At 37.2% G+C, this 23,335-nt stretch overlaps 1 protein-coding gene and 4 non-coding genes across 5 annotated transcripts; 4 read left to right on the top strand and 1 right to left on the bottom strand.

Moving 5' to 3' along the window:
• Window positions 1-10,298: 10,298 nt before the first annotated feature.
• On the bottom strand, window positions 10,299-14,405 carry LOC126796254 (stromal 70 kDa heat shock-related protein, chloroplastic-like). Its single transcript, XM_050523036.1, has 8 exons — window positions 13,649-14,405; window positions 13,308-13,560; window positions 13,125-13,204; window positions 12,332-12,474; window positions 12,113-12,211; window positions 11,750-11,939; window positions 11,179-11,577; window positions 10,299-11,023 (listed from the first exon to the last, which is right to left on the bottom strand). Exons 1-8 carry the CDS (start codon window positions 14,153-14,155, stop codon window positions 10,607-10,609), a joined length of 2,088 nt encoding a protein of 695 aa, XP_050378993.1. The 5' UTR covers window positions 14,156-14,405; the 3' UTR covers window positions 10,299-10,606.
• Window positions 14,406-21,259: 6,854 nt separating this feature from the next.
• LOC126796579 (small nucleolar RNA snoR69Y) lies at window positions 21,260-21,353 on the top strand. The gene has a single exon (XR_007672418.1). It is a non-coding gene; the product is annotated as a small nucleolar RNA snoR69Y (small nucleolar RNA).
• An 88-nt stretch (window positions 21,354-21,441) lies between these two features.
• LOC126796522 (small nucleolar RNA snoR69Y) lies at window positions 21,442-21,535 on the top strand. The gene has a single exon (XR_007672368.1). It is a non-coding gene; the product is annotated as a small nucleolar RNA snoR69Y (small nucleolar RNA).
• An 88-nt stretch (window positions 21,536-21,623) lies between these two features.
• Window positions 21,624-21,717, top strand: LOC126796521 (small nucleolar RNA snoR69Y). Its single transcript, XR_007672366.1, has one exon. It is a non-coding gene; the product is annotated as a small nucleolar RNA snoR69Y (small nucleolar RNA).
• Window positions 21,718-21,805: 88 nt separating this feature from the next.
• On the top strand, window positions 21,806-21,899 carry LOC126796520 (small nucleolar RNA snoR69Y). The gene has a single exon (XR_007672365.1). It is a non-coding gene; the product is annotated as a small nucleolar RNA snoR69Y (small nucleolar RNA).
• The last annotated feature ends 1,436 nt before the right edge of the window (window positions 21,900-23,335 follow it).

Here is a 23,335-nt window from a genome sequence, read left to right as displayed (position 1 = left end):
TGGTCGTTTTCTCTCCTCAGTGTCATTGGGTCTCATTTGCTGCATTAAATGCCGAGATTGATTATGCAGATCTTCTCTCCTCAATTCATGTTCGTTGGTCTCTCAAATTGCCTCTCCTCCCATTTTTTCTAGTTGTTTAAAGTTGTTTAGTTCTAGTGGTAGACTTTTTCTAGTAGCTATCTTATAGTAGGTAATGATGTAGTAAGCTTTTTTCTTTTTCTTGTCTATTTAGCTCTCTTGAGTTGTATTTGTTCAGATCTGAGAATACATTTGGAAATCATCCATCTTCATCTTCTTCATTCTCTCCATTCCATTACATTTTATAATTCAACATGGCATCAGAGCAGGCTTCCAATTAATTGGATCTACTTATGCTCTCCATTTTTGCTTCACCTTTGCGTAAATTTCTTGATGTTTCAGTCTAGCATATCATGACTAGAGGTGACACTAAGGGGGATTCTTCAGGTTCTGCATGTAATAACCCGAATTTTCATTTCTAATATCATGTAATTTCTCAGAAATTATTTTAATGGTGATTAGAGTAGATTCTTATTCTATTCTTTTAATTAATCGTTGTCCGAAGTGGAGTTGTTTTTTTAGAGCCAAAAGTTTGGAAAACGATGAAGTGGTCAAGGCCTAGGAGTTGACTTTTGACTCAACGCTATTTTCTTAAAACTTTCTTAACGACAGTTGTAGAACTCGTCGATACGAGTTTGGAGACATGCGATACGCCCAAATCGGAGTTTGTACGAAAAAGTTACGAATTAAAAAATAGTATAAATAGAGGATTTAAAGGGAGAAAATCAGAAAAATCTGAAGTTTCATATATTCGGGTACTGTTCACGCGATTTTTCCCCTCTTGGTTGCCAAAATTTTCTCCGGGCATATCTCCGTCCTCCGATGATGGAATTGAGTGAGACTAGTGGCGTTGGAACCGTCTCTTCATCCTCTACCTATCTGGGTTAGTTTTTGGGAGAGATTCGAGCTGTCTAAAGCCCAGAAATGAAGAAATGCTCTTATCTCGTTTTGAAGGAGTGAGGAAAACTCCCTTCTCTGGCAACTAATCAAAGTGATTCTTCTTGTGTTTTGAAGCTTGTAGGATGTATATCAACCTTCTAAAACAGTTTTATCTATTGTGAAATACAAAAGGAGAATCGACGATTTCAATTTCTAGGGTTCGTGAATAGTGCTGATTTATGTTCTTCGTAAATTGGACTATTGAGGCTTAGACTTGAACTTTGTTGTGAACTAGAAAGTTGTTAGAAATGTCATTTAAATTGTGATGGCAAATTTTGGTGATCATTGGTAGTCACGGAAAAGTGGCAGTGCTGCCACTGTCTGCGACTTGTGGTGGCGCGTCTAATTATTTTAGTAGTAATTGTTTACTCCATTGCGATGTATTCATCGATACGAGAATTTGACTATGTCATTTACACATGTTAGATTAATTCTTGAGTATGTTAGGATGTTGGTTCTCCGGTGACCTTGGTAGGTCAATGAGGGAGGTTGCCGCTTCGGCGATCTTTGGGTTTTGGGGCTAAGAGAGGAGTGTTAGGTTCAAGTTGTGTGTTATTGTTTTGGTTATTAACTAATTTATAAATGTTTCACTTAGGCTTTTGAGTTGGAAACTTGGTATTGTTGTGGTGATATTAAAGGTTTTGTAGGAGCAAAAAAAGGTGAGTAAAACTCATGTGTGCGCTAGTTACCCTTGACGGTAACTAGATATATTTACTTATGTTTGTGTTTTGTTAATATTGTATGATTAGTATATAAATGTATATATATTTGGTGAGTTATATACGTATATCTAAATGGTATTAGGATATGCATATATTTATCACTAAGTATATATTGCTCTTATGAATGTGAAATATATTGTGTATATTTAGTTGGTTTATATTGATTGTGGAGGATGTGACCGAGGAGGAATAAAATGTAGCTCTCGGTAAATTGGAGGTTTGTAGACAGATTAACTGCATTGTTGAACTGTATACATGTTGTGTGGCCAGAAGGAAAGAAAATGTACCTTCCGACATTATTGTGATTGTTGATAATTGTGTTGTAGTTGGGAGGGAAGCAAATGTACCTTCCGGTATGATTCATGTTGTTTGGCCTTGTGTGGTGTTGTTTTTCCTTTATGGCGGTCTTTTGCCAAAAGACTTTGTGTTCGTTGTTCTGCCTTTGTGGCGGCTAGATTAGCGAAAGAAAAGTAATATATGTTGTTTTGCCTTAGTGGTGGCCCAAGTGGCAAAATTGATTTAAATGTTCGGCCTTAGTAGCGTAGACAGTTTCAAAAGCATACCTTAGCCGGATGTGGGGATGACTAGGTATAGCTCTAGTCTTTATTGCCAGTTTTCTTATGGGTGTGATTCGAGAGTCGCCTTAACCCAAAAATGTCTTGCATGTGTTGCGTTGTTGTTGTGAGTGGTGTTATTCTATATGTGTTGCGTTGTTGTTGTGAGTGGTGTTGTTCTGCATGTGTTGCATGGTTATGGTAGTTTATGCATGCATTGTGAGTTGTTTTGATTGTCGAGACATTTGTTGCGTTGATGTTGTTAGGTACTTATATTAAGTTTACTCATATCAGTTGTGAAGCTAACTAGGTTTGTGTTTACAACCATGATGTACCATTATTAGTGCATGGGGTAGTACAGCAGGTACTACGCAGTAGTTGAGATAGAGGGTTTGAGCACCGTGACAGGAGAGTGATGTTTTTGCTTTCTGTTCATTTTTCCTATTTTTTGTGATGCTTGTGAGATATGAAAACAATACATCTTTACATTCGTGTAATTATGTTTATGTTTACTGTTTGTAATCCAAGTGGTTTGATAAACTTGGTAAAGATATTCAGCTGCTGTAACATAATTTCATTTATTGAAGTTATATCAGAGTGTTAGCATCCTTAAATTTAAAATTGTACTGTTCAGAATTTAGGGATGTTACACTGCATCATCTACAGCTGAAGTAAATGATACCAACACCAACCTTCGACTTACTCTTTCTCTTCTTAATGAATTCAACTACCTATCTTGGTCTAGAGAAATCGGGCATGCTCTTGGAGGAAAAAGGCTGCTTAGTTTCATTGATGACTCAGTCAACATCCCCTCCACCTCAATTAAGGAGTATGATGCATGGTTTGCTCAGGATCAGCTGCTGATGACTTGGATATTAAATTTCATGGAACCAAAGATGCGTGAGATTTTTGGTTATGTTGAGTCTTCACTCCAACTGTTGAAAGAAGTCCAAGACCTATATGGTGACTTAAACAATGTCGCACGTATCTTTGAGCTCAAGAGAGATGACTGAGCTGCAGCAAGGTAGCTCTTCTTTTGTTCAATGTCTTGGAAGGTTGAAAACTATGTGGAATGAGCTAGATCAATATCGTCCAATTACTACTTATAGAAAAATTTTGATGAAGAGAGCTAAAAAGGATTACATTTTCTTGTTACTTGCTAATCTAAGTTCTGAATTTGATGTGAAAAGCCATCTTCTCATGACATCTGAGCTTCCCTCTCAGCAAATAGTTTGTACTACTATAAAGAGAGAGGAAACAAGAAGGAAAGTGATGAGGGCTAATGTATCGGTAGTAGAGCAGAACAATGAAGCAAGGGCATTTGCTAGCTCAAGCTTAAATCCAAAAGTTAGACCTTCTAAGGGAAGAAGCCCAGATCTCAAATGTACTCACTGTGTCTCTATTGGCAGATCTGGCATTAGTCATGAGAAGAAAACATGTTGGATTTTGCACCCTTAGTTGAAGCCAAAGTTTACTAATGTTTCCAAAAGTCAGAAGGGAAAGATAAAGATTAATACCACTGCTAGAGCTAATGTGGCTGAAGAAAATGGTTTAGAAGCAATGATGAATTTTATTGCTAATCCAATCACTCTCATCAATGAATTTGCTGCTTTCTTACAACAAAAGCAAGGTGGAACTTGTGATGGAGATGTCACTACTATGCGAGGCAAGTTTGCAGGATTGATAGGAGCACGTTGTGCGACATTCTTAACATGTTTTTAACTCCATTTGTACTTTGCTTAGCCCTTATTGTTGTATTATCGAGTCATTGAGTCATAATATGCGTCTTTGGCGGTATTGGATGTACTTTTGTGCTTAAACTAGTTGAAAACACAAAGATGGTCTAGAGTCCAAGTTTGAGTAGAAATCCTTGTAGGACTAGGAAACCTTTTGGACTAGAAGTCTTCATCTTTCGACGTTTCTGTTGCATTGACGATATATTGAGAATCCTACTTGTATTAGGAATTCTTCTTAGACCAAGAAACGTATCATTTAGGGAGTCTTACTTGAACTGAAACTCTTATTCTAAAACTTTCTTAAATGAACTTTCATATTCTAGCAACTTACTCGTTCTAGTAAGTTTCCTTTTTATGAAATAGAAACTTTCATAATCTAGCTAAGCTCATCTATTACATGTGTGTCTTTTTAAGACAACAATTGTCTAGATTAGGACAAGACTATCAAACGAATTATCTTCTTCTTATTATTTTCTTTTCTTATTTTCAGAATTGAAGAGATAATTCAAGAGATAAAAGAGGAGTCATATGCCATGTATAGAAAAGGATCAGTTGAAGAGATAAACCACGGCTTGAGAGAAACAAGGGATGTCGTGCACAACAAAGAGGTAAGGCACGACAAGGCTAAGAAGAAATAAAGACTAGATGTCGTCCATGTACATTGAGAAAAAGAACGAGTCCTATGCCGAGCTTCCATTCAAAAATTAAAGGAGAGGATTTCTATTTTGTGAAGAGATAAATGGTGAATATAGGAGGAGATCAGCCGTGCACAAGGGAGACTCACACGACAACAAAGAGAGAAAAAGAAGGAAGACCAAGCCATGTGAAACTCTAGAGATAAGTATAAAGAGTTGACGTGCCATTCAAAGAAGAGATCAGCCTAGGAGATAAGAGAACAATCATGTACACCTAGAGAGAAAGAAGGAGACAAGGGTTGAACAAGTAAGAAGAAAGGATAAGCCGTGTGATCCAATTGAAGAGAGAAAATCTCAGCTGTGCCTTTATGGATGATCCAGCCCAAGCGGTGCAGCACTCATCTCCCTCCTTCCTCTATATATACACAGCATTCACAATAGAAAATGGATCACTTCTCCTTTGCATTCAAGAGCCGAACCTCTGCCAACATACCACCATAAACTTCCCTCATAAATCATATGAGCCGTCCCGCTTAATACAATCACCATCTTCACCGTTCATTGAAGCTGTACCTCTAAAGTTCCTACAACGTGTGATTCTCGCAACTCATCTCTATGGCTTTGCTTGTTTGTCTTATTCTACAATACTTTGTCTATGAAGATTGTAGTTTGTTGTTTATGTAGAAGTATTGGTTTTGTATTTGTTTTAGAATTTTCAGATTGTATTTGATATGTTTTTGAGACCATGCCAAATCTATGTTCTTATAATTATTGAAGTTTGTATTTTCTATCCTTGTGTTCTACTCTTCTTTTACATGTTTTTAGATAATTTTCAGATATGTGCATACGAATTTAGTGCTTGGATGCAGTCCCTATGATTGTGTTTGAGTGCTATATTCATCATCCATATTGACACAAATTGAATCATGCCCTAAATAGGTTCGGTTTGTGTTGATTAAAGTGAGAAATTCTGGAAATTTACATGTAACCCCATGGTGAGTGACGCCATCATGAAATATGTCTCCAACAAAGATTTGGTGCTTAAATTTAATCTTGTGTGATTTCTATCCTAAGTGTTGTTAAACTTGATTGCATGCAATTTAGGTGAGGCCCTAAGTCAACCTAAACGTCAATTGAAATATTGCATGATTAGATGATCCCCTAAGGCTCTAATTGTATTGGTGTCTATAAGTATGTAATCAGATGAATTAGAATGCATGATAGGATCAAACTTGTAATTATGTGGTGCATTGGTAAGTTTGGTTTAGTTTGTTAAAGATAAGTCGATCATGTAAATAGTAGTTTAGGTTTTATTTTAGTAGTTAATAATCAATCTTTAAACCCCCCCCCATGGGGTTATATGTAAATCTCCACAATTTCCCACTTTAATCAACACAAACCGAACCTACTTAGGGCATGATTCGATTTGTGTCAATATGGATGATGAAGATAGTACTCAACCACAATCTTAGGGACTGCATTCAAGCACTAAATTCGTGTGGACATATCTGAAAATTATCTAAAAGCACGTAAAAGAAGAGTATAACACAACGATAGAAATAGAATTCAATAATTATAACAAAATAGATTCGGCATAGTCTCAAAAACATATCAAATACAATCTGAAAATTCTAAAACAAATACAAAACTAATACTTCCACAAAAATAACAAACTACAATCTTCATAGACAAAGAATTGTAGGATAACACAAATAAACGAAGTCATGGAGATGAGTTGCGAGAATCACACGTTGTAGGAACCTTAGAGGTACGGCTGCAATAGGTGAACTCGGTGGAAATGGTGATGGTTTTGGGGTGGACGGCTGGACTGATTTGTGAGGGGAGCTTATGGTGGTATTTTGACAGAGTTTTGGCTCTTGAATGCTAAGGAGAAGTGACCATTTTTCTGTCCATAAATAAGCCTCTATATAGAGGAAAAACCCTAAGGAGGCAGGCCACAAAGTTGAAACCAAATTGGTTTACGTTTCCTAGATTTTCTCAATTCGGCTGATCTGACATTCGTGCATTGTTTTCATCATAACTCTCACTAGAAAATAGGTATTGAGGTTATTCCAATTGCATTAGAAACTAGACTTCCGTAGCTTTCTATTCATATATCACACGCTATCTGACTCATCGTGATCTATCTTGGGGAGTCCGTCAAAGGTGGATGACGTGCACTGGAAAATTCCTAATTCTGATAAGGATTAGACTTTAATTGCATATCTTATTCCTCCTTTAATTCTAATTTTTTTTGCACGAATTTCCTCCTTTATCTTCTCATTTATCTCATAGTAATTCAGCTACATTAATCCCTCCTTAAATTCCTCATAGATTATCTCTTCAATTAAATCTGAAAATAAGAAAAGAAAACAATAAAAGACAAGATAATGTACAAAATAAACTTGTCATAATCTAGACAAATGTTGTCTTAAAAAAACATACATGTAATATATAAGCTCATTTAAATTAGGAAAGTTTCAATTCCACAACAGGGAACTTGCTCGAACAAGTAAGTTACTAGAATATGAAAGTTCAATTAGGAAAGTTACGGAATAAGAGTTTTAGTTCAAGTAGAACTTTCCAAATAGGTAAGTTTCCTAGTCCAAAAAGGACTCCTAATGCAAATAGGATTCTCAACTTATCACAAATGTTACGAAAACGCCAAAATATGAAGACTCATAATCCAACTCGGTTTCCTAGTTTTCCACAAGGAATCCTACTCTAAATAGGACTCTTGACAATTTTTGCGTTTTCAACCTGTTTTAGCACAAAAATGCAACCAATGCCACCATAGACTCCTAACTCGACTCAATGACTAGATATTACAACAATAAGGGCTAAGCAAAGTATAAATAGGGGTAAAAACATGTTAAGAACGTCACATAAAAGTAATCCTATCATATTGTCACTGCTTATGTTAGGTCTTGTGATTGGTTGGCAGATGTTTTTACCAAGCTTTTACCTTCAGTTCAATTTGAGAGATTGTTGGTCAAGCTTGGCTCTCGTTTTTCTCTCACCTATGCTTGAGGGGGAGTATTGAAGTGAAGGTGTGTGGAGTTGTGTAGGGCTCAGTGTGGTGACCTACAGGGCAGGCAATGAAAGAAAGCAGGGTTGCATGCTCTCTCTGCGTGCAGCCCCTACTAAGTGTGGGTGTCGTTTCCTCTTCTTGGTATCGTTCTCAGTTAATCAGCTTGTGGTCGTTTTCTCTCCTTGGTGTCGTTGGGTCTCATCTGCTGCATTAAATGCTGGGATTGATTCTGCAAATCTTCTCTCCTCAATTCATGTTTGCTTGTCTCTCAAATTGCCTCTCCTCCCGTTTTTTCTGGTTGTTTAAAGTGATTTAGTTCTAGTGCTAGACTTTTTCCAGTAGCTATCTTATAGTAGGTAATGTAGTTAGCTTTTTTCTTTTTCTTGGTTGTTTAGCTCTCTTGAGTTGTATTTGTTCAGATCTAAGAATACATTTGGAAATCATCCATCTTCATCTTCTTCATTCTCTTTGTTCCATTACATTTCATAATTCAACAATTAGCATGTCAAGGGGTCTGTTACTAACAATCTAAATATAGAAGAGCCTAAAAAATTGTAAAGTGAGTTCAGCCTATCTATAATTAGAAAAGATTTGAACAAATCAAAGTCATGCATATAAATCATCATCTAGCCTTATGTATAAATCAACCGATTGCAATTTGCTCCAAAAACCCCTTTGTAACCTGAATGACTGAATGAGCATGAAAAAAATCAAAGCAAGTTCAACACTTTCATCATAAACCGAAAATAAAACACAGCAAGTGACAACCACTTCATATCTACCTCATCACAACGAACATGAGTACACATGTAAGATGAAACGGAAAACAAACGCAAAGAAGAGCTTGTAATTATCAAGCTAACAAGAGTGGAGCATATTTATGACTAATCTCTTGTTTAGTAAGGTTGGCCACAGTTGGTTGTTTTCCTCATGAGAGAAAGGATTGATCGAATGGACATCATAAAATCAATAACATGGTAGCATTGTCTCATTTCCAATTATAATAAAAGGAAGTGCACCACACACACACACATCATATCTTAGTACTTTGATAGTTAGCTGTGTAATTTATGAAACAACAGAAACATAACAATTAAAAGTGCATTAAGTTCATTAACTTAATGGTTAGGCCTTCAAGATCTCTTAACTTTAGTTGTTTGAATGAGGTCCACTACCTAAAGCAACCAATGAGAATAAACAAAAAATAAAATAAAATAAAAAACAATAATAAACTAATAATCAAAACCTAGAACCACCTTCATCTATAAACCATAGCCCAAGATGGCAAATTCAATTTTCAAGGATTTCTGCACTTGATATAATAGCTCTCTCTTTCTCTCTCTCTCTCTCTCTCTCTCTCTCTCTCTCTCTCTCTCTCTCTCTCTCTCTCTCTCTCTCTCTCTCTCTCTCTCTCTCTCTCTCTCTCTCTAGCGAACTTGGAGAATGAGACTGAAGCTTTACCTGTGTAAAAACCTGATCGGAGAGGAAGCGGCGATTTGGGAGAGGAAAAGTTACACCGAAATAGAAATGACAAATTCTAATTTTATGAGAGAAGAAATTGAGTGACGGCCAAGGGAGCAGAAGAGAGAGAGAGAGAGAGAGAGAGAGAGAGAGAGAGAGAGAGAGAGAGAACTAAAGAGGGAGGGCGGGGATGCATTCATATACAGACCAAGGGCAACGATGTCATAATGACAAAAAAATAGGGACGAAACCGTAAGTTCGCTATGGCATGTTGTGACTGAGATTGGTCTGTTGTATTGTTAATTTAGTTATGGTAATCATCTATTAATAAAGTCATAAGAGAAGTCAAAGAAGTGAACTACCAGAGTTTATTAATCACAACTATATGTAGGTATTCTCATGAGGGATAAAATTGTAACTTGATAAAAAAAAACCCAAAGAAAAGAAAACTTTTTATGGAATGAGTGTTTTCAGACAAGGGCAAAGAGACAAAAGAAGTTGCTGACTTGCTGCCCCACAATCTCCACAATTGAGGGGAATTGCCTACCATGATCTCATAAACAAAACGACAAAGAATGATTTTTTGTGCTGAATTCATCATATATAAGTCTACTATTGTTAGTCAACAATGAAACTGGAACTAGGCTAGTATCACTAATATGCCACCTTTTTTTGTTACAACCATTAGGGTTACGATCAATATGAAAATAATATCATGTGTTTGCATGTGGTGCCTCATATGCTTTGGGTTTATGATACATTGATACAACATATGTTTTGCGGTTTGTAATCCTTCTAGACAGTATGCCCAAGTGGTGTAACGTACAGGACTATGCAGAATATCATATTGAATATGATCTTTCAAACAAAGACTCGTACTTTATAACTTGAACCAAAAGTTTAAGCCTGCTCATTAGGAACTTTTTTTTCCCAATACATTGGCATTTTTTTGATTCTACAGAGATGTGACACTATGCAGACATAAATATGAGGTCTTGTTTGGGGTCACATAAGGATTATAAGCCAAAAGATTCGAACACTATCTCCGAGCCCTAGTAAGACTTGCCCTTCAATAAGCTGTCACCTTTTTCAAAAGTTAATTTGATACATATCCCGCTCGTTCTTATTTTGATTAGTGTCTTGACTGTGTTGTAACTCGTACGGTAGAATACTCTCTTAGACAAATTGTGTTTCGTACATGCGGCAGTGATGTACCAAAAACCTATGAAATGAGGCAAAATATGTAACACTCAACATCCCATCATTTCATGGTACTAACTAAATTTCAAGTGAAGTAACTAATAATCCTTCTATCTTCTAGCAACATCCACTCTCTTTCAAACAAAAATGAATCAACCACAACTACCCCATCTATATCCTGTCCACACCTACCACATTTGGCAAGCAGGAAAAGCAAATACGAAAACCACTAGCTGCCTAGCAAATATGCTCAGTTGGTGTCGGTGAAATCTGCATCAATAACATCCCCTTCCGTTCCGTTGCCTGATGATGATGATGATGATGATGAAGCCCCAGCTTCGGCACCTGGTGGTGTTGGCTCTGCACCAGCACCAGGGGCGCCAGGCTGGTTATATAGCGACTGTCCAAGCTGCATGACTTCCTGGTTGAGGGCAGCCATGGTATCCTTTATAGCTTGGGTTGAGCCACCAGAGATAGCTTCCTTGAGTTCTCCCAGTTTTGCCTCAACCTTTTCTTTAACTGGGGCTGGAACCTTGTCACCCAGTTCCTTCAGCTGCTTCTCAGTCTGGTAGACGACAGAATCTGCCTGGTTCCTTGTGTCAATGGCATCTCTCTTCTCCTTGTCCTCCTTAGCAAACTTCTCTGCTTCGTTAACCATTCTCTGTACCTGTAAGTTTCAAGACAATCTCCTTAAATCCAACAGTAAGATCATTATAAACAAAAAAAAAACACAAAGTTTGACACGCCAAGAGTTATGCTCCAAATTGAACTTGACAGAGCCAACCATTTTTGAACTATCTAGTTAGCTTATCATTGACACACCTCATCATTGGGCAACGTACTCGCACCGGTAATGGTGATATCCTGCTGTTTGCCGGTGCCCTTGTCAACAGCAGCAACCGAGAGAATCCCATTGGCATCAATGTCAAACTTCACTTCAATTTGAGGAACACCACGTGGTGCAGGCGGGATACCATCCAAACGGAAGCTGCCAAGAGATTTGTTATCTCTAACAAATTCTCTCTCCCCTTGAAGAACATTAATTTCCACACTCGTCTGGCCATCTGCAGCAGTTGAGAACACCTCCGACTTCGAGGTAGGTAGAGTGGTATTTCTCGGAATGATCTTTGTCATGACGCCACCAAGGGTCTCCAAACCCAGTGATAGTGGTGTCACATCCAACAATACAATGTCGCTCACATCTCCAGCTAATACACCAGCCTAGAGTCCAGTAAAATAACGTAGCACCGGTAAGGTAACCATAGTAGCAAATGAAAAGTTATGGCACGGATAAAACATACATTTGTTAAGCACTTAAACAAGTCGCTAAGATGGAAATTCTATTAGCACACGATTATAATGTTAGCAACTGTAAAGAGATATAATGACCCACCTGAACTGCAGCCCCGAGGGCAACAACTTCATCAGGATTAACCGTAACATTTGGTTCCTTTCCCGTTATCTTCCTCACAAGCTCCTGAACTGCTGGTATACGTGTGGAACCACCAACAAGTATTACCTCATCTAGGTCTTTAAAGGAGAGTTTTGCATCCCTCAGTGAATTTTCAACTGGTGTTTTCAGTCTGCAATACATAGAAGTTCAGATAAAATGTCGCACTTGAAAGGAAAGGAGGCACTGGAAAAACCTACTGCCATCAGTATCATCAAGTAGGAATAGCATGAACTAGGAACAGAGAGTGGCAATGACAAATTGCAGAGAGCAATAGTTTTATTACAAGTTCCAAACAGTTCTTACCTGTCAAGGAGATCAGAGCACAATTCCTCAAACTTGGCCCTTGTAAGTGTTGTCTCAATGTGCTTTGGCCCATCTGCAGTTGCAGTAATGAAAGGCAAGCTGAAACATAATAATTATAACCAATGAGTACGATGTCACAGATGAAACACAAACAAAGTATTGAAATTTTTGAAGTAACCAGAGAGATAAATATCAATCTTAAATAGAGCCACAAGATACCTTATGTTTGCCTGCGTTAAAGATGACAACTCCATTTTGGCTTTCTCAGCCGTCTCTGTCAGCCGCTGGAGGGCTTGTTTATCCTTTAATAGATCTATTCCTTCATCTCTTTTGAAGTCCGCAGCAAGCCAATCAACAATCCTCTGGATTTAGCAAAATCCGAATTAGATCAAAAACATCAATTCATCCAATGAGAAAATGAAAAAAACAGACTATAATGCCAAGTTTACCATGAATTGTAGTAACTTAGATGGACATAGGAATGGGATTTCTTTCAACCTAATTTATAGAAAAAGTTGAGCTTCATTTGCTTTGGTATTATCAGATTGCTTTGGTGAGCTAATTGCCCCACAATACTAAAACAGTTTCTATTTGTAGAAATAAGAAAGTATAAGTTTGGTATGTTCGGCATAAGCAAATTGCCTGACAGTAGCAATTACATGCAGCCTAAGCAATTAAGCATGCTTATTTTGTCAAAGAACTTGTAATTCCCAAACCAATAATGTGACGAGGACTCATAAGGACATGAGTTTTGGACTTCCCAGTAACCCTAACCCCCCAAAATAGTTGTTACTTGATTTGTCTAATCATTAGAACATGGCCACTTAAAGATTTCCTTACTCAATACGCAGTCTTATTACATTTGATACATTATATTTTTCTTTTAACTTCTGCTTCAAACCAAAATTGTCCAAAACCACAGCTTTAGGACTGGCAAACAGCAATGGCACGAAAATTCAATAGCAAACGGCCCCAAAAATTAAGTAGAGGGAAAGAACGCGCAACCACTCACCTTATCAAAATCATCACCACCCAAATGCGTATCTCCAGAAGTAGATAGCACTTCAAACACTCCATCACCGACCTCCAGCACTGTAACAGACGGACAAGTAGTTAGCGAAACATACAAAGAATCTAAAAACAATCTAGCAGATCATCATCCCAATTCTTCTAAACAAGGCAACAGATAGAGTACCTGAGACATCAAAAGTACCACCTCCGAGATCAAATACTAAGATAGTTTCATTGTTCTTCCTCTCAAATCCATAGGCCAAGGAAGCAGCGGTGGGTTCATTTATGATCCTCAGAACTTCCAACCCAGCAATCCGGCCGGCATCTTTTGTAGCAGTTCTTTGCGAGTCATTAAAGTAAGCAGGTACAGTGACCACAGCTTTGGAGACTTTATCATTCAAAAACTTAGAAGCGTCGTCAACAAGCTTTCTCAGAACCTAATTCAGAGATAAACATGAACAAGTGACCAAGGTAAAAACGCGACATCGATATTGAAGATAATACAAATTATAACGGTGGATATACCTGAGCGGAGATTTCCTCGGCGGCGAACTGTTTGCCAATAGCAGGACAATCCAGCTTAACATTGCCATTTTCATCCCTAACAACCCTGTACGAGACCTGCTTAGACTCCTCGTCGACCTCAGTCATCTTCCTACCGATAAACCTCTTGACGGAAAAGAACGTATTCTCCGGGTTCACAACGGCCTGCCGTTTAGCAATCTGACCGACGAGCCTGTCGCCGTTCTTTGTATACGCCACCACAGACGGCGTCGTTCTCTGTCCCTCGGCGTTCGTCACTATGGTGGGCTGCCCACCCTCCATAGCGCCCACCGCCGAGTTCGTCGTCCCCAAATCGATACCCACGACTTTCTCGTTTACTATGCGGAGGGCACCGGCGGCCCTCCGCACGGCGCCGCTGGATCTCAGGCTGACGAAGCCTCGCAGCGGCACCGCCTGCCCCAGTCTCTGTCCTAAAAACACCGTCCTCGGAGTTCCCAGGACGTTGATTTGAGCAGAGGAGCACGCCATGGCGGCTCAGATGATTCTATTAGCAACTTGCAAAGTGAAAACCCTAACCGGAGAAGAGGTAAAAGAAAAAGGAGGGAGCAGACTGTCGAGGGCTGGCTGGTTATGAACGCAGAAGAGGAGGAAAGAGTGAGCTGAGAGAAGAAGAGGAGCGAGAGGGAGGGGTGATAAAGGTTTTCGGGGGAGAGAGAGTGAGGGTTAGGTGGCGACACGTGGACAGGGTTCTGGAATGATCTATTGGCTTGGTACAGTTTGATTGACGGGTAAGGCTTTCTGGCCGTCTGATTCTGTCCGGAGTGGAACAATCGAGGTGCTTGCGGAATCATCCAGCGGAAGCTGGGCTTTTCCTTCCGGCCGGTATAGACTCGGGTGTTTATATATTTACTGGGGCATAAAGATGGGTTCGGATACTCTCTCCCGCTATTAATAAGCCCAAGTCACATATATTGTAGCGTGAGTTACTGTATTTTAATGATTATTTTCATTATTCCAGCGTTGCCCTCACTTCTTTGTACAAATTACAACACCCAGCCATGTATCCCTTCTTCTTCGCATTACGCTGAAATTAAATGATCTATGTGTCTGTTCTCTCAACTCTCTCCCACTCATTCTAGATCATTGGCAATTCGGCAGGCAATTCGGCATCATGAACTCCAGTTCATTACCATCGATGGCTGCTTCTCAAACCACCGAACAACTCGACTTCGAATCGGTAACCTTTTCTCCTGTAAATTCTTTAAATTTTGGGCTTATGACAAATTAAGTCTGAGAAATCTCTGGGAGCATTGGTGTTTTTTTAATTTGGTTATTAATATATAGCTTCTTGAGGATGGGTCAGAATATTAACTATAGAATCTTTGTGAATTTAATTAAAAAATTGAGGATTGACTCAATTGAGAGACTGTGCTTGTTGGAGAATTTGATTGAGTCTTTAGGTCAAAGATGGTTAATCAATTGCCCCTGGAGTTCATATAGCATCCGGAGCTGAGGGAAGCTCGATTGGGTCTTAAACAAGAATGTTGTTTGATTTCATCACAAATAGTGAGGGATCATGATAAGAGCACAAAGTGTGACGTTCTTAATATATATATATATATATGTCATATTCTTATGCTTTGGTAGTTTTGATGATGAAAAAATTGTGCTCAGTGTTAAAAATCTTTATTGAGTTAGGATTCCTTAATCGTCGATTTCTTTTCAGGAAAGACAAATCCTATTTGAACAAGGAGTCGTGATGTTGTGATGCATTCCTAGTGAAACAAGGAAGTCATGTCTGAGTTGGATAAAGAGAGAAGAGGTCGGCCTAGCTATTTCCTAGTTGAAGAAGGAGAAATGCCGTGCAGCCTATGTGTTTCCCAATTGGATTTGGTTTCCTACATCAAGTTGGATTTGGAGTACATGAATCAAAGTCCATATCAAAGAAGATTTCAGCTTCTCAATCTGATTTTATCTCCTATTTGGGACGGCATGAAGGCTTTATTGACTCCTATATATAGAGGTATGACCTCATTGTTATTCATCATCAACCTTGTGCACATACTAGTCAAAGCTTTACCGAATTTCATACTCACCCTTCCAAGAAATCCTAAACTCCATTCTACCATTCTTCACCATCAACCTTAGCTTCAAAGTACGCTTGTGAAAAAGTCAATTCCCTTCGAAAGCCACGGCTACACCTTGTAGGATCGCTTGATTGATAAAGTGTAACCATGATTTTCTTTTTGTTTATTTCAGTTTTGGGTTTTCTTGTTCTTGGTTGTGTATGTGTTTTGGTTATTGTAAACTTGTTTCGATTTTTTCTATGAAATAGCTACTTGATTCGATTCATTGGTTTTATGAATTTCGGTTTCTGCCGTGTACTATCTTTGAGTGATTTCGATACCTAAGTGTTATGTATACGCTTGTAGCATGATATTTAGGTTGTTGGATTAAAAACTTATGCTATGAACATGTTTATTTTTTCTATGTGATTTTCAGAATTGCATGATTGTTGGTTAATTAGGTGACATGCTTAATGAATTCAATATGCGTGGTTTTGAAGTTGCATGGTAGGATAAGTATGTTAGATTTCAATGAAGGCCGCTTTGCAAGAGTTGAATGTGTTAAGTGTCTATATGTTTAGGTTATTGCTTAGGACCCTAATTGCATGATCGAACCTTAGTTATTCACTTATTCATGATAGTGTCTCGGCATGACTCTTAAAGGAGGACTAGAATCTGATTTTCGTTAGCTTTATATGATTTGTTTTGGTGATGTATTGTGTGTTGGTTGGTTGATCACATGTATATATTAGTTTATGTTTTATTCATGTTTTTATATCAACCCAAAACTTATCTCAAATCATTTATATCTATGTGAATCTGTTGTTAAATGTTTGTGATTCTATGCCCTAGTTGGATCCCCGGTTTATGAACGATACCCTCCTGCTTTATACTACTAACGATACTTACATGGTTAAATATTGATGTCGAGTAATCGAACTGATCAAACCATCCTGGTAACTAGCTTTCTTGTTATGGTTCTTAATAGGAGCACTTTGTGCTACGTTCTTAATATTTTTTTACCTCCATTTGTACTTTGCTTAGCCCTTATTGTTGTAATATCGAGTCATTGAGTCACAATAGGAGTCTTGGACGGTTATGGATGTGTCTTTGTGCTTAAACGAGTTAAAAACGAAGAATTGGTCTAGAGTCCTAGTTTGAGTAGGAATCCTTATAGGACTAGGAAACCTAGTTGGATTAGGAGTTTTCATCTTTCTACGTTTTGGTCGCATTGGCCATATCTTGAGAGTCCTGTTTGCACTAGGAATCCTTGTTAGACTAGGAAACGTATCATTTGGGAAAGTCCTACTTAAATTCAAACTCTTATTACGAAACTTTCATGAATGAACTTTCTTGTTCTAGTAAGTTTCCTTTTTGCAAATTAGAAACTTTCCTAATCTAGCTGAGTTTATCTATTACATGTGTCTTTTTAAGATAACAATTGTCTAGATTAAGACATTATTTTCGAATGAATTATCTTTTTCTCATTAATTTCGGTTTTTATTTTCAGATAAAAGAGATAATTCATGGTAAAAGAAAGAGGCACGAATTGGAGAATTTCAAGGAGTCTTATTCCATGTTGGAAAAGAATAGAGCACGGCAAGGAGCTTGAAGATGAAGCTACTCACGTTTTCAGCCCATATTTAAGAAGAAAAAGGAGTCCAATGCTGTGCCTTATCCATTCAGCCAAGGAGAAGGAGAATCCAGCCGTGTTATCTACACATGAGAGAAATAAGGAGCCGTGAGCTACAAGAAGTCACACATACACGGATTAGAGGAAGAGAAGGACATGATTCCGTCCAAATTCATTGAGGGAAAGAAGAGAATTCAACTGTGGATTTAAGGATAGAGCCGTGTACATCTATAGATAAACAAGGAAGAGATGCCGTGCCATTCAAATCAGCAAAGGATGAGGAGTCCAGCCGTGTAACCCTAGAGGAAAAGAAGGAGATAAGAGCTGAATTAAACAAAGGAATAAGGATAGTCACACGATGCATCAATTGAAGAGAGATCCTAGCCGTGCATACATGGATCAGCCCACCAAAACCGAGCTGCCCTCCTCTCCTCCTTCCTCTATATATAGCATGGCATTCCTTCACAATTGTCATCACCATTCTCATAAAGCCAAGCCGAATCTCTGCCAAAATATATCCAGAAAATTTAAGCCACAAATTTTCATCCATCACCACCAAACCGTGCTCATCTCCATCCTCTTCCAAATCGGAATCATCTTTGCCAAATTCTAGAAGGTTTCTAATGTGTGATTCATCCATGGCTTGTAATTTTTATTTTGGTTTTCTGAAATTTTCGAATTCATTGAATGCATTATTGGATGTTATTTTCGGTTTTATATGTGAAGAACATATTTTTAGACTTATTTGGTTTTATGTTTTGATTGTATGAACTCTTGATCATGTGTGTATGTTGTGTATAATAGTTAAGGGCAGTAGGATTTTTGAATTAATTTAGGTTTCATTTCAATTAATTCCATGAATTTGTACATCTAAATCAATGCTTGGGGAAGCCAAGACCATGGTTCTCCTAAGGTTGCGATTTAATTCACCAAAGTGTTCTTTGATTGAGTATGCGCTTCGTGTTTCAATTCTTGGTACTTGTATAGGGTTGTGATAGTTCTAGGAATTTGCATACTTAATCAAAATGAGTGACGCCATGCTTGCTTACATGTCTCCAATTCGACTTAATGTGCTTATGTACTACTTTGTTGTTTAACTAGTACGCTTCGTTATGTTGAACTCTTTTTAGCATATGTTTAGGATTGAACGCTTCGTTGATTCTAAATAATTAAGAATTCTTAACGATTAGATGAACCGCTTCGGACTCTAATTAGAATTGGAATTGAAAATGGACTAGGAATAAATCAAAAATTGATGCTGCCTATATGTTGTTTTATGCGTGTCATACATGTTTCATGAGTAGAATTCGTGTTTTGTTTATGTGATGAGTGGTAGATCAATTGTATATAAGTAATTTAGGATTTATTTTAAATAGTAGTTTTAGAATCCAAATCAAATCCCCCAATAACATTATAAGTTTTGAGGCCCTTTTGATTCCCCAGACTGAACGATCCCTGCTTATTCTATACTAACGATGATGTTTTTCAGGGTATTTTATATACGTTCTAACCAACGATCTATCAGTTCTCAATTCCATCCAAGTACCAAATTCGGATTTTCTTGTGTTTTCTTTCAAGTTAAATTAATCCTTGTGTTTGCCATCAAATTACAATAATCATATTCTAATTATGTATAGGAAATTGTTACTCATCAATGTTCAATTCGAAGGGTGGTGTTAGGGAAGTAAGGGAGTAGTATGAGTTGTTAAGGGTGTTGGAAGTGGTGTAGAGAGTGAGTGAAAGCACCAAACATTTGGTTTGGGAGGCCTTAGTAGTTTTGAGATTTTGTTGAGTTGTTTAGCGTTTTGAACTCAATTGTCACTAAGTGAGATTTTGTGTCACTTAGGTACTTGGAGGTCATCGAAGTACATAAGTAAACTCTTTTAGAGTTACAAGTTGAAAAGCGGGAGTGAAAAAGGTGAGTAAACCTCACGTTTGATCTAGTTACCCTTGGCGGTAACTAGACATGTTTACTTACATATTTGTATAATTATCTTGTGGTGTGATTGTTATAAATATTCGTGTAATTACGTTTATGTTTACAATTTGTAATCCAAGTATTTCATTAAACATGGTAATAAAATTCAGCTGGTGTAACGTAATTTCATTTTTTAAAGTTATATCAGAATGTTAGTATCTATAAATTCAAAATTTTATTGGGGATGTTACACAAGTGGACACTAGCCTCATGACACACTCCGTGTGTGCTATATTTAGTTTTTCTTCTTCTAATAGATTTGTAAAAAAACAAAACTAATACATTAGTTGATAGATGTTTCTCCTTATTTACTTTAATATTTTTTTCTAAAATTGCAATCATATCTAAAAACCATTGTCAGATAGATTTTGGAGTTTAATAAATCCTGAGCAATTTAGATAATTTAAAATTTTAATCAGTCAACAACTTAATATATCAACTCTCATTCTTGCGTAGAAGATATTAGTGGTATGAAAGGATCACTCTTGAATAGATTTGGAAACTGAGAAATTTGCCCATGATATTCCTGCGCTGTCAAAAGATAATCATCAGGTTTACTAACCTAGAAAAAAAACTTCAGAATTATTGCTCGTTAATCTCCGAAACATTTATCTGCAAGAGACAATTAATTAATAATACATAGAAGAGTAGCACAGAAGCATGCGAAAATCCCCTTATGTAACCAAAAAAAAAAGCATGCGAAATATAGCGGTGCTTTTGGGAGGGAACCCCTTAAGTCATTAAAAAAAGAAAAAAGAAAAAAGAAAAAAAGAGCCGTTGTGTTGTGCGACGTTGTATAAAAGCGTGGCGTTCTCTCTCTCTCTCTAGTTTCACTTTGGAATTTCAAATTGATTTGGGGCTTCTCTCTCTCTCTCTCTCTCTGAATTGGGAATTCCCGGAGATCGATTTGTCTCCGGGTCACCCGCCGCAAGGTCCTTTTCTTCTTCTTCTTCTTCTTCTTCTTCTGTTCAATTCTTCTGTTTCGTTAACTTGATCAATTCTTCTAGGGTTTTGACTCTGTTTTTGCTTGATTTAATTTCAGATGTTGGGTTCGGAATCGGCAACTTGGAATTCGCCAGAAACGGGAAATCTGATAAGATTCATGTTCCCATTGTGTGATTTAGTTTCTACGTTTTGGGTATTTTGGTTTATTGATTCGGTTTTGTTTTTGTTGTTACAATTTGAATTAGGTTGCTGCTAATCTGTTGTGTTCTTTTGTTATTCCTCCAAATTTTTTATTCCTTTTTTCATACAAAGTGTGTAGAACTAGTCACAGCTTGCGGTATGGTTCTAACTAATTCTCGTTTTCCTTCAGCAATATGATTCATGGGGGGTTTGGGTAAGTCTCTAGTTGACTACTCGTCTGTTAGACATGGGTCATGAATTTCTGATGTTAACGAGTAGAGTTGTAAAGGATATATTGATGCTTCTGCTAGATTGATTAATTAGGATATATGTAGAAATGACATCTAAACCGAGAACAATTAATTTCTTCTTTTGTCTAGTGTTGGGTGTCTAAAACTTTTTATTATTTTGAGGTTTTTCTAGTATAGTTCGTTTTGGATACAAGGTTGAACAGAGTGGTTCCATTAATTATTGAGACATTTAGAAGAGCAAAAGGCCATACAGACATTTTTTGTAAGATGACAATTCCCGTTGTTCAATTGAAGAGGATTAGAGCATTTTAGAGGTCTATAGGGAAAAGGTAGAAAGTAAGTGGATTTTTCTTTTGGGTATTTTTTGTGCTTGAATGATCTGTTAAAATAATGAAAGTTTTCTAAATACATTAGCATTATTGATACTCTGTAATCTATAGTATATATGGAATTCATTTAAACTTAGGGAGAAGATTCAACCTTGATGTAGATGTGTCATAGAAGCCATTGCTATAGTTTTATGTTGGGAGTTTGGGGCTTGGTTGTGAGTCCACTGTATAGTATAGTCATGTTTGTTCTTGTGGTTGCAATGATGGTAATGTGTATCCCAGCTCAATATGAGACCTTTCGTGGTCTTGCAATAGACTTTGTTCACATATATCTGAGCCCAGCGTCTAATCGAAGCAGGAATATTCATCCATGTTTAGGTTTCTTGCCAATGTTTGATTGTTTCTGTTTTGTTACTGCAATAAACTTTGAGTAAATGGAGGAATGATGGTAATGTGTATCCCAGCTCAATATGAGACCTTTCGTGGTCTTGAAATAGACTTTGTTCACATATATCTGAGCCCAGCGTCTAATCGAAGCAGGAATATTCATCCATGTTTAGGTTTTTTGCCAATGTTTGATTGTTTCTGTTTTGTTACTGCAATAAACTTTGAGTAAATGGAGGAATGATGGTAATGTGTATCCCAGCTCAATATGAGACCTTTCGTGGTCTTGAAATAGACTTTGTTCACATATATCTGAGCCCAGCGTCTAATCGAAGCAGGAATATTCATCCATGTTTAGGTTTTTTGCCAATGTTTGATTGTTTCTGTTTTGTTACTGCAATAAACTTTGAGTAAATGGAGGAATGATGGTAATGTGTATCCCAGCTCAATATGAGACCTTTCGTGGTCTTGAAATAGACTTTGTTCACATATATCTGAGCCCAGCGTCTTATCGAAGCAGGAATATTCATCCATGTTTAGGTTTTTTGCCAATGTTTGATTGTTTCTGTTTTGTTACTGCAATAAACTTTGAGTATATGGAGGAAGAGCACACCAAGGTATGGATTTTCTTATAGTTAAATTTTCATTCATGGCTGTGTTGCAAGCAATGGTTGATAAGTAAGTACTCTGACTCTATCCACAGAGGAATTTCTTTCTTAGGTACTTTCTGATTCTTTCTTTCGTATTAAAATTTTTATTAATGATTTTCTTTAGTGTCGAATTAATTTCAGTTAACTAAGCAGGCGGGAGTAGTTAAGCTTTCTGGATTATATTACTGAGATATACCTGCTGCTGTAACAACTGTTGTTGGCTCAATTGGTATGCATATTAGGTTGCCTCAGATTGTGTGTGTCTATTAAATTTCTATATATTGCAAATTAGTCTCTTCAGTGATTGATTACTGCTTTTAGTTAAGACACCAGTGATTAAATAATATAGTCTGTGTGAGGTTATTTTCATATACGGTGTATTTATAATTTTGGTTTGTCATCTAGTAGGGTTGTAGTTCTTTTTCCTATTCAAACAATAGAAGTATCTATCAAGCTGAAATAGGCAGGTAGATGAAATACGTACACTGTGACTTTAGAAAGTGATTTTTTCCTTTTTTCTTTCTTTTTCCTTCTTCTTTTATTGCTACTAATTCATTTTATATTTGTATGTTTTATTAATGAGTACCTGTTGTGTGTTCTTATCTGTAGGTTGGTGCTTTCTGGTTACTTTGTGATAGCAGAGCCTTTTGGTGGGGATTGGTGGCTACCACCTACACAGAAGTGCATGTTCTTGGCAGATTTTGTTAATGTTTCAGCTATGCTTGAAGCTGCAAGGTGAGTTTTGTTAAAATTCTTTTTTTTGGTGACTCTGTTAATGTTCTTTTGGGACTGTGGATTATTTTATTTTTGATTGATAAGTTTTCGAAATTTGGCAGCATGGTATATTTTTATTTCTCTGAATTTTTCTTCTTATGTGTGTGTGTATGGTGTTCTTACCCTAAATATAAGTGTTTTAGATTGCTCTAGATGGAGTTTATTATGCTATCTGACTATAATGTTTTGTGTTTTGGTAGTTGTTAATCTAACATTGATAGATTTGCCCCTGGTATGTGTTGTTTTTGAGTTACGTCCTTGGAAATATAATCAGCTTTGGTAACTTACCTGCCAGAAACTGAAAAGGGGTTTTACTTTTTTAGGGTTGGGAGAATCTAAGGGAGTGAAGCTTCTCTTCTGGTATGTGTTGTTTTCTCCTAATATTTGTGTTTTGTGTTTGTATTGTGAGATTTTGCTGGAATTGGATTTGGTTTTGTTCATGTTTGGATCTGAGTTGATTTGTTGGTGCCTTGGAGTTTTACTCTGTTTTCTACAACTGTTGTTAGAAGTGGGAGTTT

The sequence above is a fragment of the Argentina anserina genome, chromosome 5 (assembly GCF_933775445.1).
Source record: "Argentina anserina chromosome 5, drPotAnse1.1, whole genome shotgun sequence".
In the NCBI taxonomy this organism is placed as follows: Eukaryota; Viridiplantae; Streptophyta; class Magnoliopsida; order Rosales; family Rosaceae; genus Argentina; species Argentina anserina.
The sequence above is the reverse complement of the archived record's forward strand: the minus strand, read 5'-3'. Positions and strand labels throughout refer to the sequence as shown.

What these genes read in the sequence shown, in the direction of transcription:
- LOC126796254 (XM_050523036.1), bottom strand. Translation starts at nt 14,155, where the DNA reads ATGGCGTGCTCCTCTGCTCAAATCAACGTCCTGGGAACTCCGAGGACG. An exon ending in CCGAGGAAATCTCCGCTCAG is followed by an intron (nt 13,561 to 13,648) that starts GTATATCCACCG and finishes TCTCTGAATTAG; the next exon opens with GTTCTGAGAAAGCTTGTTGA. An exon ending in TGGTACTTTTGATGTCTCAG is followed by an intron (nt 13,205 to 13,307) that starts GTACTCTATCTG and finishes CGTCTGTTACAG; the next exon opens with TGCTGGAGGTCGGTGATGGA.